The sequence below is a fragment of the Vicia villosa genome, linkage group LG4, assembly GCF_029867415.1.
Source record: "Vicia villosa cultivar HV-30 ecotype Madison, WI linkage group LG4, Vvil1.0, whole genome shotgun sequence".
NCBI lineage: Eukaryota > Viridiplantae > Streptophyta > Magnoliopsida > Fabales > Fabaceae > Vicia > Vicia villosa.
This window is the reverse complement of record NC_081183.1, coordinates 125,800,913-125,813,790: the sequence shown is the minus strand read 5'-3', so window position 1 is coordinate 125,813,790 and position 12,878 is coordinate 125,800,913. Positions and strand designations below refer to the sequence as shown.

Sequence of the window (12,878 nt, the reverse complement as noted above, 5' to 3'; positions counted from 1 at the left end):
TCCCACTGGGCGTGCCAATTTGTTTACCCAGAAAAATGGTAAACAAGCGCTAGTTTCCTTTTTAAAGGTTACTTTTGCGGAATCAACTAGAATATTCCAGGACTAATTGCTTTATTTTGTTATATTATGTGTATCTGGTTTGTATTAAATGGAACAGTGACTTTAAAGTAAGAGTAAACACTGAAATTAAAGGCTTTAAAGTAAATAAAAGCAATAAAAGAGCAGTAAATGTGCACTGAAAGATGAAATATAACGTAAAATGATTGCATTAATTAAACTGGTACGCATACGTACATTCCAAAGTTGCACTCGTCACTCATTATTGCACAGAGATTTGAGTTTACTTGTGTTTTGTAGAAAATGTGGACCCTAGACTGTTCCTATGGAACTTGCTTAAATAGTAAAAATAAAATAACTACTCCTAACGGTCGACTGATTATCAGTCAACACGTGTCTTTGACATGCAAGATCTTCAACTATGAGACCTCCATGCGTCCTGTGAAAACTGCCAGTAAACTGCTTGAAACTGCCTCTTAACTTCTGATGCCTTCCGACCTCAGTGCCTAACTTAAACAAAAACGTCTAAGTTTTTTTGTTTGTTCTAGTCGAACCTCCATCTTGACTAAATCTAGTCGAACCTTGATCAATGATGGTTTGTAGATAGTCGAACGACAGCTTTGACTAAACAAGACCTTTTAGTCAGATTTTCCTCTTTAGATTCTTTAATAATCTCACCTGTTTTAAAGATTATTTACCATTATTTAATAAGTCAAAATCCTAGGGTAACAACGCTGTGAAGAATTTCTTGGAGAAAACTTGGAATTTTGTTTCCCTCCCTGAATTATACTACAATGAGACTGGGTACTTCATTGTTAGGTTCAAGAATCATGAGGAATTAAGTCAAGTTATGGAACAAAGACCTTACTTCATCTATGGTAAGCCTCTCTTTTTTTTGAAATACTGGTCTATTGATTTCGAATTGAAAGATGATTTACTCCGAGTCCTTCCCCTTTGGATTACAATGCCAAATTTGCCTTTATACCTATGGGGAGAGAAAGGCATATCTAAGATTACCCGTGCTGTAGGAAAACCTATCACGAATGATGAATGCACGGCAAGGAAACTGAGAATATCCTATGCTAGGGTGTTAGTGGAGGTAGACATCACTAAACCTGTCAAAGAATCAGTTACAATCAAGGATCATAATGGGAAGGAATGGCAACAGAAAATTGAATATGAATGGAGGCCTAAGTATTGTCAAACTTTCCTGAAGATTGGACATGATTGCTCTAACAAGAAGGGGAATGGACAGCAGAAACCACAACAGAGAGTTTGGAAGCCAACAAGAAAGCCTAATGAGATTGTACTAGAGGAGAAAAAGCTTGAAATTATTACAGAGGAACCTATCATAGAGGATACAAAGCCCAACAATGCCACTCCAGAGGAGAATTGGACTATTATAAGTGCAAACAGAACTGATAGAGCTAAGAAGATGATCATGTTCACACCTGCTAATGACATGCTGGTTCAGAAAGTTTTCACACCTCTTGGGATTGGAGATAATCCGGAAGGGGTGAGTAGTAGCAGAAGATGATTACGACCTGTGATGTTAGGGGCATCAATAAAGAAACAAGGCATAGAGAGGTTAGCTCCTACTTCTCCACTTTTAAGGTTCCTATTATTGCATTGCTAGAAACTAGAGTTAAGAAAACCAATGCTAGTAGAATTAGACAGAAACTTGGGAACAATTGGTCTTATATTGACAACTACTCTCATCATCACAATGGGAGAATTTGGGCAATATGGAAGGACCAAGAGGTGAGAATAAATATGTTACAATTGGAAGAGAAATTCATTCATTTGGATGTTATGAGTTTGGATAATAAGATTCACTACTATGCTACTATAGTGTATGCTATGAATCAAATAGATAGGAGAAGAATTTTATGGGAGCAAATAGATACTTTAGGAAATAATATTAACCTTCCTTGGATTGTGATGGGGGATTATAATAATGTCCTTACCAGTCATGACATAATTGGAGGGAAACAAGTTAATGTTGTTGAGTATAGAGATCTAGCAGATATGGTGCAGAGAAAAGGATTGTTTGAAGCTCCAACCAGAGGAAGGCATGTTACCTAGTCTAATAATCACTCTATTGGAACTATCTATTTGAGAATTGACAGACTCATAGCAAATGTTCAATGGTTCCAGACTTTCCAAGATGCTAATGTGGAGGTGTTACCCCGTAATGTCTCTGATCATTCCCCTATTAGAGTGAGTTGGGGGCACAACCAAATTAGAAGGAAGTTTATGTTTAAATTTCTGAATTATGTCACTAAAAAAGAGGGCTATCAGGATATGGTTAGAGAGAGCTGGGAGCAAAGGGTTCAGGGTAATGCTATGCAGAGATTATGGTGTAGAATGAAAAGATTACAAGAGCCTATAAAGCAGCTCCAAAAAAGTTTTACTGACATTCAAGTGCAGATTCAGCAGGCTAGACAAGAATTGACTGAGGCTCACCAAAACCTTTTGACTAATATGTTTGACTGTACAGCTATTGAACAGGCTAAGAGGAAAACTGATAAAGTCATGGAGCTTAATCAAATGGAGGAAAATATTCTAAAGCAAAAAGCTAAGGTGAATTGGCTGAATTTAAGAGATGGGAACAACTCATTCTTCCATGCAATTGTGAAAGAGAAGAATAAATAAAAGAGTATGATTAGCCTCACTTCTCTCCAAGGGGAGGTGCTCAGCAACAAAGATGATATCGCTAAAGAGATTTTTGAATTCTACACTACTTTGGTGGGGACTGCTTCCAATAATCTGAAGGGTATTGATAATCCTTGCATTATGAGAGTTAAGGTGCTTTCAAGGGATTATGCTCTTAGTATAGTTCAACCCATTTCTGAGCAGGAGGTCTGGGAAGCTCGTGAAAGCATTGGTAACACAAAGGCGCCTGTGTTAGATGGTTTCAACTCCTACTTTTTCAAAAACTCCTAGCAGTTAGTGAAACATGATGTTATGGAAGCTATTCAGGCATTTTTCCAGACTAGCAGAATGCATAAAGGTCTTAACTGCTCCCTGATCACCCTCATTCCAAAGACTAATGAAGCTAAAACTATCAAATACTGGAGGCCTATTTCCTGTTGCAACACCTTCTACAAGATCATTTGAAAGATTCTGACTAGAAGACTTGGCAGAGTCATTACCACTATTGTTAATGAGAACCAATCAGCCTTCATTCCTGGAAGGATAATCCATGACAATATTATGATTGCTCAAGAGCTTGTGAGAGGTTATGGGAGGAAGTATATTTCACCTAGATGTATGATCCAAATGGACATACAAAAGGCTTATGATACTTCTGAGTAGCCTGCATTGCAGCAAATCATGTATGCCCTAGGATTTCCTCTTAAATTTGTCAATTGGATCATGGCATGTGTTACTACTGTCTCCTACAAATTCTATCTTAATGGTGAACCTAGTGAAACTCTTAAAGGTAAGAGAGGGCTGAGGCAAGGGGATCCTATCTCCCCCCTGCTTTTTGTTCTGATTATGGAGTATCTGCACAGGGTGCTGCAAAGCCTGGGGGACAATAAGGAATTCAAATTTCACCCTAAGTGTGCAAAGCTGAAAATTCTGAATATCTGTTTTGTTGATGACATTCTTCTGTTTTCCAAGGCAGATGCTAATTCTATTAGGCTTATCATGATTAAAGTCAAGGAGTTCTCTTAAGCCACATGACTGCACATGAGCTTACCTAAGAGCAAAATTTACTTTGGAGGGGTGGACAGTAGGAGCCAAGCCCAGTTGAAGCACGAAACTGGTTTTCAGATTAGGGCTATGCATTTTAAGTACTTGAGGATTACCTTAGACAATAAAAAGTTCACCATTACCAACTGCCAGCCCCTCATTGACAAGATGATAAGCAGAATCAAGCACTGGAGCACTAAGATGCTCTCCTATGCTAGGAGGCTCCAATTGGTAAAAAGTGTTCTCTTTTCCATTGCTAACTATTGGCTTCAAATTTTTCCTTTGCCAAAGAAAATTCTGAAACATGTGGAGAATCTGTGTAGAAGTTTCTTGTGGACTGGGAAATAAAATATTAGCAACAGGGCTCCTATTTCTTGGGAGCAGATATGTGATCCTGTGGCTGCAGATGAGCTAAACCTGATTGACTTAGGGACTTGGAACCGTGCTTCTATAGGAAAAATGCTATGGAATCTGAATACAAAGAAGGATAGAATATCGATTAACTGGGTTAGCCATTATTATATGAAACACTGTGATGCTACTAGCTTTGTGCCAAAGCAGACCCATTCATGGATTATAAAAGCTATGTTTAAACATAGGGATTTACTCTTTAATTATGCTGCTTGGAACCAATTTTTTGTAACAGGTGCCTATAAAACCAGGCTGCTATACCAAGAGCTAATAAGAGATTGAGCTTGTGTCCCTTGGAGAAACCTGATTAGAGGTAACATGGCAAGTCCCAGGGCCGTCTTTATTTTGTGGATGACTTGTTAGAGACGACTGCACACTAAAGATAGGCTCAGCAAGTTTGGTATTAATACAGATGGTCAGTGCTTGTTTTGTGGAGAACCGGAATCTTGCGAGCATTTGTTTCTTTGCTTGTCGGATCACCAGTTACTTTTGGTATAAAATGGTGAGTTGGATGAAGTTTAATCACGTGCCTCAAGATTGGAAGAATGAGCTTTGTTGGATCATTATTATGGCTAAGGGAAAAAGTAGTAAAGCAAAGTTGTTTCGTATTTGTACTGCAGAACTTATTTACCACGTGTGGACTGTGAGGAATATGAAAGTGTTCCAAAAGGGTGGGCATATGAATTTGCAGGAAGTCAAAGATAGGGTTAAAGGGAGGAGTCAACACGATAGAAACCTCTTACTATATGTTAATGACCTTTAGATTGTCTTAGTGTTTGTTTGTATTTTTTAGGCTTGGATCCTAATGGATCAGCATGTACCAAACTGATTTTTTGGAATATATATTCTTTATTTGCTCCAAAAAAAAAATTACATATATATATATATATATATATATATATATATATATATATATATATATATATATATATATATATATATATCACATGTTTAATTTAGATTATTTCTTTATAGACCCCAAACCTTCTTGGAAACCCACGGCGAAATTCTAAAAATGTTTCTATATTTGGAAGTGCATTTCTGAAGTCACCTTTTATGAAGAAAAAAAGGTGGTTTCAGAGATGCACTTCCGAAAACACCTTATTTTTTTGAAAAAAAATGTGATTTCGGAGATACACTTCCAAAACATCCATTTTTTGGGAAAGGGGTGTTTTCGGAGATACATATTCGAAATATTCCAATTTTTGGTCTTGGAACTTTTCGGATATGCATATCCGAAAAAACTCAATAATTATTAAAAAAATTAAAATCAAAGTGAAACAATACAATTAATAGTATAATTAATTATATTAATTAAAATATATTATTAAATATATATTATTATAATCAAGATACAATAATAATATTAGCCTAATAAATATTTAAATCAACACCTTATTTTTATATATATAATTAATAATAATAATAATAATAATAATAATAAAGATATTTATTTACTATTTTTTTATTTTTTTATGATACATAAAAAATTTATTTCATAAACTAATTTTCAAAAACAATTTATAGTTAAAAAAATTCATTTTATAAACAAAATTTTCAAAAACAATTTTAGAGTTAAAAATTATTTTACTAACTTATATAAATGAAAAATATTTTTATTATATTTCCTAAGTAAATTTTGAATTATATAAAATTTTATTCACTAAATGAAATTAAGACAAAATTTTCTTGTAATTTTTTTAAACTAAATGAAAAATGATTTATTATCATAATTAATTATTAAAATAATTTTTATATTTGTGATTTTTATTTATTATTTTGAAAAATTATGTAATTCTAAATTTATATTAAAATATGAATAAAGTAGTAAATAATTTTATTCTTATTTGATCTTTTTTATTTTAAATTTTTATTGAATAATTATTAATGTATTTATTTTTTATATAATCATAATTGTTGTGTATTAGATATAATTTTAGTAATTATTAATATGCAATTTATCAAAAAAAAATTAAATTTTTATGAGTTTTATTTTTTTAACTTATAATTGGAATTAGAATAGAAACATCAACAATATGATTATCATTATTATTATTCATAACTTATAAATTATATCAATTTTATGATATTTTAATTAATCAATATTCCAATTTTTTTATTTTTTAGAATTTTTTCTAATATGTATATCCGAAAAACCTCTGACTATTTTTAGGGAGTTTTTTCAAAGATGTATTTCTGAATTAACCAAAATTCCAATTTTTTCGGAGATGAATCTCCAAATTAACCAAAATCCCAATTTTTTGAGAGATGCAAGTGCGAAAGATATTTTGGAGTTTTCACCCACCCATGGAGATCTATAAAAAAATTGTCTTAATTTATGCGCTATTAGTTGAACTTACAATCTTTAACTATATCCATCTTTAACTATATCCAGCAACCAAAACGACTTAGCTAAGTAGTTACTTGTGTAACAAATAACTTAAATATCATCTTTTAAATTTAGATTAGACAGCGAACCTTTGAGGGAGGATAGAAATTTCAACAAGAAGCACATTTCCAGTACCTATCTGACCATAGAAACCAATATTTAAGTTGCCTTCATGATTCATAACTACACAACCATGCACTGAACTGCAAGTAAGTTCATTGATGAAAAGCACAATCAACGTTAACTTTTAAACTACAATAATGTAAAATATTCTGCAACCTCTCCATGTTCCAACTGTTATTTCAAAGTGTTTCAACTTCGTCCGTTCTCAATTAAAAAAATTAAGAGCTCAACTTTGATCTACTTTATAGCATTCATAACCCCAGACCCAAAACATAATACATCTCAAGATTTGTTGTTTATCTTTTTTATAGGACATTTTATAAGTACGGCTTCACAACTAGGCGATTCAAAGAGCTTTTTCTATAAAGGGAAATCAAATTATTTTGACAACAAGGTCCACTTTATTTCTAGATCAATGTTTTAGGAATAAGTTTGAGTTTATCATAATTTGGACTCAAGTCAGCTCGGGCTAATTTGTGTGCCTGTAGAAAAACATAATAACTAAAAGAATTGGAAGTTTTGCAATCCACCTCCTATACAGTCAAACATATCAAATTCATGAAAAATCCTTTCAATAATATAGTAGTTAAGTTTAGACAGTGCAACTTTAGGGATCCAAAAAGAACCGGAAGAATGAGTGCAGCATGAAACTAAGTTTCAAATTAATTATCTAGTAAGAATGTTTGATGAATGAATACAAATGGAATCTTTTCAAGAAAATACTGCCTGCTAAATAAAAATATACTACTCAACCACTGCAAACTAGCAATGTTGAAGTGGTAAAGATATCTTTGAAAATGACCATAGTTTCAAACCATATTATGCATAGTAGTGGTAATACCATGTCACGAACCAGCTACTTCCAAAAGCTTAAGCTGTGCTGAAGGCATATGAATGATTTTATATCTAACACACCACAAAAGGGAACAGATACTTTCACATTTAGTATATGAGATAATCTAACTCTGCCCATGTTGCACTACAAAACTGGTCTCAAGCCTAGAAAAAGGAGAAGGGATGTGTAAGGTAATCAATAACAAATGTATCACTATTGAATCTCCGTGTCAAAAACCAACCAACATGAAAATTGCAAAGTCTCAAGTGTCGCAAATTTTAACATTACACAACCAGCTAAGTTTGTCTTTTAGCACTCTCTAGCAAGTAAATAGTCATACTTAACATAACCCTGAAGTCTGCAACTCTTCTTGTAGATGATTCTATAATCAACACCACTCCACAATTCACTTAAGCAAAATCAATATCTTTCTACACTATATTGATTCATACTAACCCCTCAAATATTATGGAATGTACAGCAAACACATTGTCTCTAAATTAATGACTCAGCTATAACAGTTGGATGAATCAATTTGTCATTTTCCCATGTATCTCCCGGATCAAAAACTTAGAATTATCAACAATCACTTTACTTTTATAAACTATATCCCGGCATAATTCATGTCTAGGGGCTGGCGCTAATGATCTTAATTGAAAAAGGGGATCTGTTATATTACCACTACTATACAACTCTCTTGCTGGCTGGACATGCTTCAGCCAGAAATCAGAGAGTGCTATTTTCATCACATCCCAATACTCTGGATCACGATGTATCCTGAATAGACTACTGCCATTAATCGTCCAAACATAAAAATCCATCCAATCCCTTCCTAGAATCTCCATTAAACCCTGAGCTTGAGGAATATAGTGAACCGGAATCCGATACCAAGGGAAAGCTTTACTCATGTCTCCACCGAAATATGGGCACTTTACCTCCAGCACACCGCGAGAAGGCAATTCATATACTAGCCTGTCAATTATACCATCCGGTGAAGCAGCTAGCCAACTATCTTCTGGTTTTGCGTTGTAGACCTGAAATTCAGGAAACAATACATTATTTCCCGTTATTAATTTGTATCTTTCAAGTGCGTCTTCCTCTTTGATATTGCTCCAACATGTGGCAAGGTTTCCAGAAAATGGTTCTATAGCACCAATCTTCTCCAACCACAGCTGAGACCTTCGACGACGCCAAAATCCAATGGCAGCAGCAAAAGTGCTAGCTGTCAGCTTTTGTTTCCTAAGTGTCTGCCAATTTTTAAACCAGTGCTGGAGGCTGGGTGCTTGAAGGACCAAGTGTTTTTCCTCCGATGTGAATTTCAACATGCCACCACCATTACCAAATCTTTTTAAAGGGTTATCCGGAACATGGCTCTTAGCATTGCTACTAAAAATCCTTGTATTACTCAAACATGCAGCAAGTGCACCCTTGTAACAGCTACTTTTGTGCTTGAAACGTTGCACACAGGCAACAGAAAATGAAGAATTAATTTTGCCACTGTTAAAGAAGAGAAAATATCACTTGATATGTAGTTATAACTTATAAACTAAGCAGCCACTAAAACTTAGAAGAATACATAAATAGCATTTAAAGAACAATACTATAGATAACCTAGTTTTGTTTATTTTCTGACGGGTAACCTAGTTTTGTTACAACCTTAGTATTATTTAAGTTGTTTATCAAAACATAACCTTGATTAATAAAAATTCAATGTATGTACTTAGCATTAAATATATATTTATGACATTGTTCCCTGATTTTAAATAAAAATAAAAGTTTTTCATCATTGGAGCATTTCATCAAACAGTTTATAAGCAAACCTCAACATGAATTGAAAGAAGGGTGAATAAAAGAATTGAAAGAGACGCAAGATGGGGTGTGTTACCAATGGTGGTGAAATTGAAGACGGTGAAAATAGAGTGTTGATATGCGCGGATTAGGTGAGATGAAGCTTTTTTGAAATCCAATCATAGTGGCCATTGACCCATTGATTCTCCTAGTTTCTTCTTGCGTTAACCTCTTGCTAGGTTTTTCCCCCTTGGCAAATTCACGATTCTGTAATGCATTTGTTCACTCGTTAGGTATTACCTGTGTCGTGATTTTCGTTTCCTTCTCCCTAGAAATTAGAGCGGTCAGAAGGACATACGGAGCACATAGTGAGTAATTTTTGTTTTCCCCGGTTTCTGCAAATTATAAGTTGACTAAATTACACTACAATTTTAATAAAAATTTATTAAGAATTTTCAATTATAGATGGCAATGGGTACTATTACTATTACTAGGGTTGTTTTTGTTTCGGGCCGGTCTGGGCTCCTAAGGAGTGGACCGGAATCTTAATCGAGTAAATTGATATTAGAACATAATAGTCATGAAATTTTTGTTATCAGAAACTGGTCCGATACATTTTGATAAACCGAGATCGGACTTGTTTTATGATAATTGAGACCGATCCGATAATTTTTGGTCGGATAACCAGACCACCCGAAATATAAAAAAAAAAATAAATAAACTTTAGAATTTCCAAAATGTTTAATTAGTGCTCAAAGTTTCTAAATTGTTTGAAAAACTAAATAAAATAATTTTCAATATAATATTATGTATAATTTGGATACTAAATTTACATTGTATCATTAGACATTGTATTATTAGACATTGTATTTATAAAACCAGCTAAAAAACTTGTTAAAACATATGTTATGAAACTTATGTTTTTAAAAAAGTACAAAATATCATTACATTATATTAATTTTGTCTCAGAACAATCTCATCATTGGCATTGCAACTACAAATCTTCAAGTTGCAGTTGTAGAAGAAGCGATACCCGGATTTTCACCAAAAATGATATGTGTAAGGTTCATCTTGTGGTTCCTCAAGCTACAAACGGAAATGTATTAGAGAGATAGAATATTAAGCAATATGCATATTAAATTAAAAAAGACATGAAAAATTTACTTACAATACTAACAATGCAGCCCTTCTTAATCTCATATTTCTCCTTCACCCAATCACCTCCACAAAGTACCATTTTAATTGTTGTAGTTTTCATAGATGATCGTTTTAGATCAATAACCTTTTTCCCAACACTAAAAGTTGCTTCTGAAGCAACAATAGTAACCGGGACAGTTAGGATATCCTTTGCCAATTTACTAATAACAAGATACTTGGCTTCATTCCCCATCCACCATGTCAAAACATCAAATTTAGCTTTAGGGGAAACTTTCAAGGGAGGCTCCTCGAGATATTATTCAAGATCATATTTTGAATTATTATTACCCACAACAGTTTCTAAAAACCTCTCAAAATTCCTCCTTCTCAATCCAGAAGTAGATCTTACTTCTGGACTTTCAGCTTACCACACCATTTGCACTTCCACTTCTTAATTTCGTCAGGTCCTTCAATAAGCACCATTTCAGTATGAACGACATATTTTTTGAGACGAAGAGCTTTACCAAAAGCATTTCTCTGACTCTGAGAACTCTAATCTTGGTCAACTTGAGTGGTTGACATATCAGTATTGGTAGTATTTTGAGTAGTGTTATTTTGTGTAGTAGTATTTTCAGTGGGGGAATTTTGAGTATTGTTATCAGTTGGAACTGGAAGCTCCAAATCAATCATCTCACTAATCTCTAAGTTACTTCCATCTGTTGTCTCCTTTTCTCCAAGCAACATATTAATGTCAATCAAATAATCCATGGTTGGAGTTAATGAGGAATCATGAAAAGACATGGAAGAAAATACAATCAATCAAACAATAATGTAATAGGAAATTAGAACAAAACTCAGCAACAGAAGTCCTACTTTATTAAGAACAGAACATAAACAATTATTCAAAACCCTAGTCGAACCTTTATTATGACAAAAATTCAGCAACAAAAAACCCTAACCCTTTATTATTATTAATCAAATGTGAAACACAAAACTCAGGTCAAAATTATATCACGCATTTACAAATTCTCAAACAATAAAAAATATTTAGGACAGAAAGTAGCAAAACATTTTAGGTCAAAACTGAAACATGGTAATAAACGATTCATCAAATCAAGGATGCAAACATGGTAAAGATAAAGAATAGTATTAGAAAAATAAAAAACAGAAAAGGTTGAATACATTACAAGTTTATGGAAGCCTTGAACGATTAACTCTAACTCACTCTGAAATAGATATACTCAACACTCACGAAGAAGAATAAGAACACGTAAAATCGATAACACTAAAGTATTTGGCGTGAGCGTGATCAAAAAGAGAGAGGAGAATAGGAGGTCGTCGGAGGAAGGAAGGAGAGACATCTGGAACATAACTGAAAAAGTGGGAAAAAGTGAGGAAATGAAAACAAAGTTTATATTATTTGTTTCGGTTACTCATTGGATTATTGGTCCGGATCTTCATTTGGGAATCAGATTAAAATTTCATCCATTACTGATCCATGCCTTGTTTCGTTCGGTCCAATGGGCCATGTCTATATATCCGATTCTCGGGTGGATCTCGGTTCCTGAAGTCTAAAAACAATCCTAATGGGTACCCATGGGCACAAATACTAGTAGGAGTGGAAAAATGGTCTGTGTATTCCGCCAGCCTTAAATCTGTCAAAAAAGAGTGGGAAGGGCAAGCCCGCAAAGTAGAAATTGACATAAAAATCTTGTTCGCCCCGCAAAGTTGACGAGCGCCGTGCTTGCCTCCCTATTATTTTATTTATTTATTTTTCTTTTTGTAATAGCTTAGTAAGTTTTTTTTATCTTTTAATTAGATTTTTCACTTATTTTTTATAAAATATTTATTTAACAAATTTTACTTTAAAAAATAATTCATATATTCACAAATAAATGTATAAAATAAAATCATCCAGAATTAGAATTAACTAAAAAAGACGGGGCTTGAGGCGGGGGATGGACTGAATGAATAGGCAGAGCGATCTTTGATAGGCGGCGGGTTTTGGTGGGGTGAGATTTGGCGGAGCAAGCTTTGATGGGCGGCGGACACAAAATTCCAATCCAACCCACTCTTTTTTGGCAGGTGCGCGAGCCAGGCCGGCGGGACAATGCCCGTTTTACCACCCCTAGGTACTAATCCCTCATAACCCATCCCGTTTGCTAAATATGACACACATATTCGCCCCATATTCGCGCGAATATCTGCTAAATGGATATTCTTGAATCTTGAGATATCCACAGATATTTATCGATATCCATGGATATTATTATTTAAATACTATTTTAAAAAATATATAATTAACTAAATTTATTTTATTTTTTTAGCAGTCTAGTGGTTGTAGTTCACCTAATTAAAGATGAACAAGTTGGATGTCGTGAATTCGAACTCGTGTTCCTACACCTATGTCCCTACACACCTACCAATTGAATCCCTTTT

The 12,878-nt window shown here is 33.9% G+C and overlaps 2 protein-coding genes across 2 annotated transcripts; one reads left to right on the top strand and one right to left on the bottom strand.

Moving 5' to 3' along the window:
- The first annotated feature begins 1,021 nt into the window (after positions 1 to 1,021).
- LOC131597821 (uncharacterized) lies at positions 1,022 to 2,712 on the top strand. The gene is made up of 3 exons (XM_058870486.1): positions 1,022 to 1,573; positions 1,672 to 2,129; positions 2,187 to 2,712. Exons 1-3 carry the CDS (start codon positions 1,022 to 1,024, stop codon positions 2,710 to 2,712), a joined length of 1,536 nt encoding a protein of 511 aa, XP_058726469.1.
- Positions 2,713 to 6,725: 4,013 nt separating this feature from the next.
- Positions 6,726 to 9,719, bottom strand: LOC131599630 (uncharacterized). The gene is made up of 2 exons (XM_058871921.1): positions 9,400 to 9,719; positions 6,726 to 9,011 (listed from the first exon to the last, which is right to left on the bottom strand). The coding sequence occupies exons 1-2, from the start codon at positions 9,492 to 9,494 to the stop codon at positions 8,045 to 8,047; spliced, it is 1,062 nt and encodes a 353-aa protein (XP_058727904.1). The 5' UTR covers positions 9,495 to 9,719; the 3' UTR covers positions 6,726 to 8,044.
- Positions 9,720 to 12,878: the final 3,159 nt, after the last annotated feature.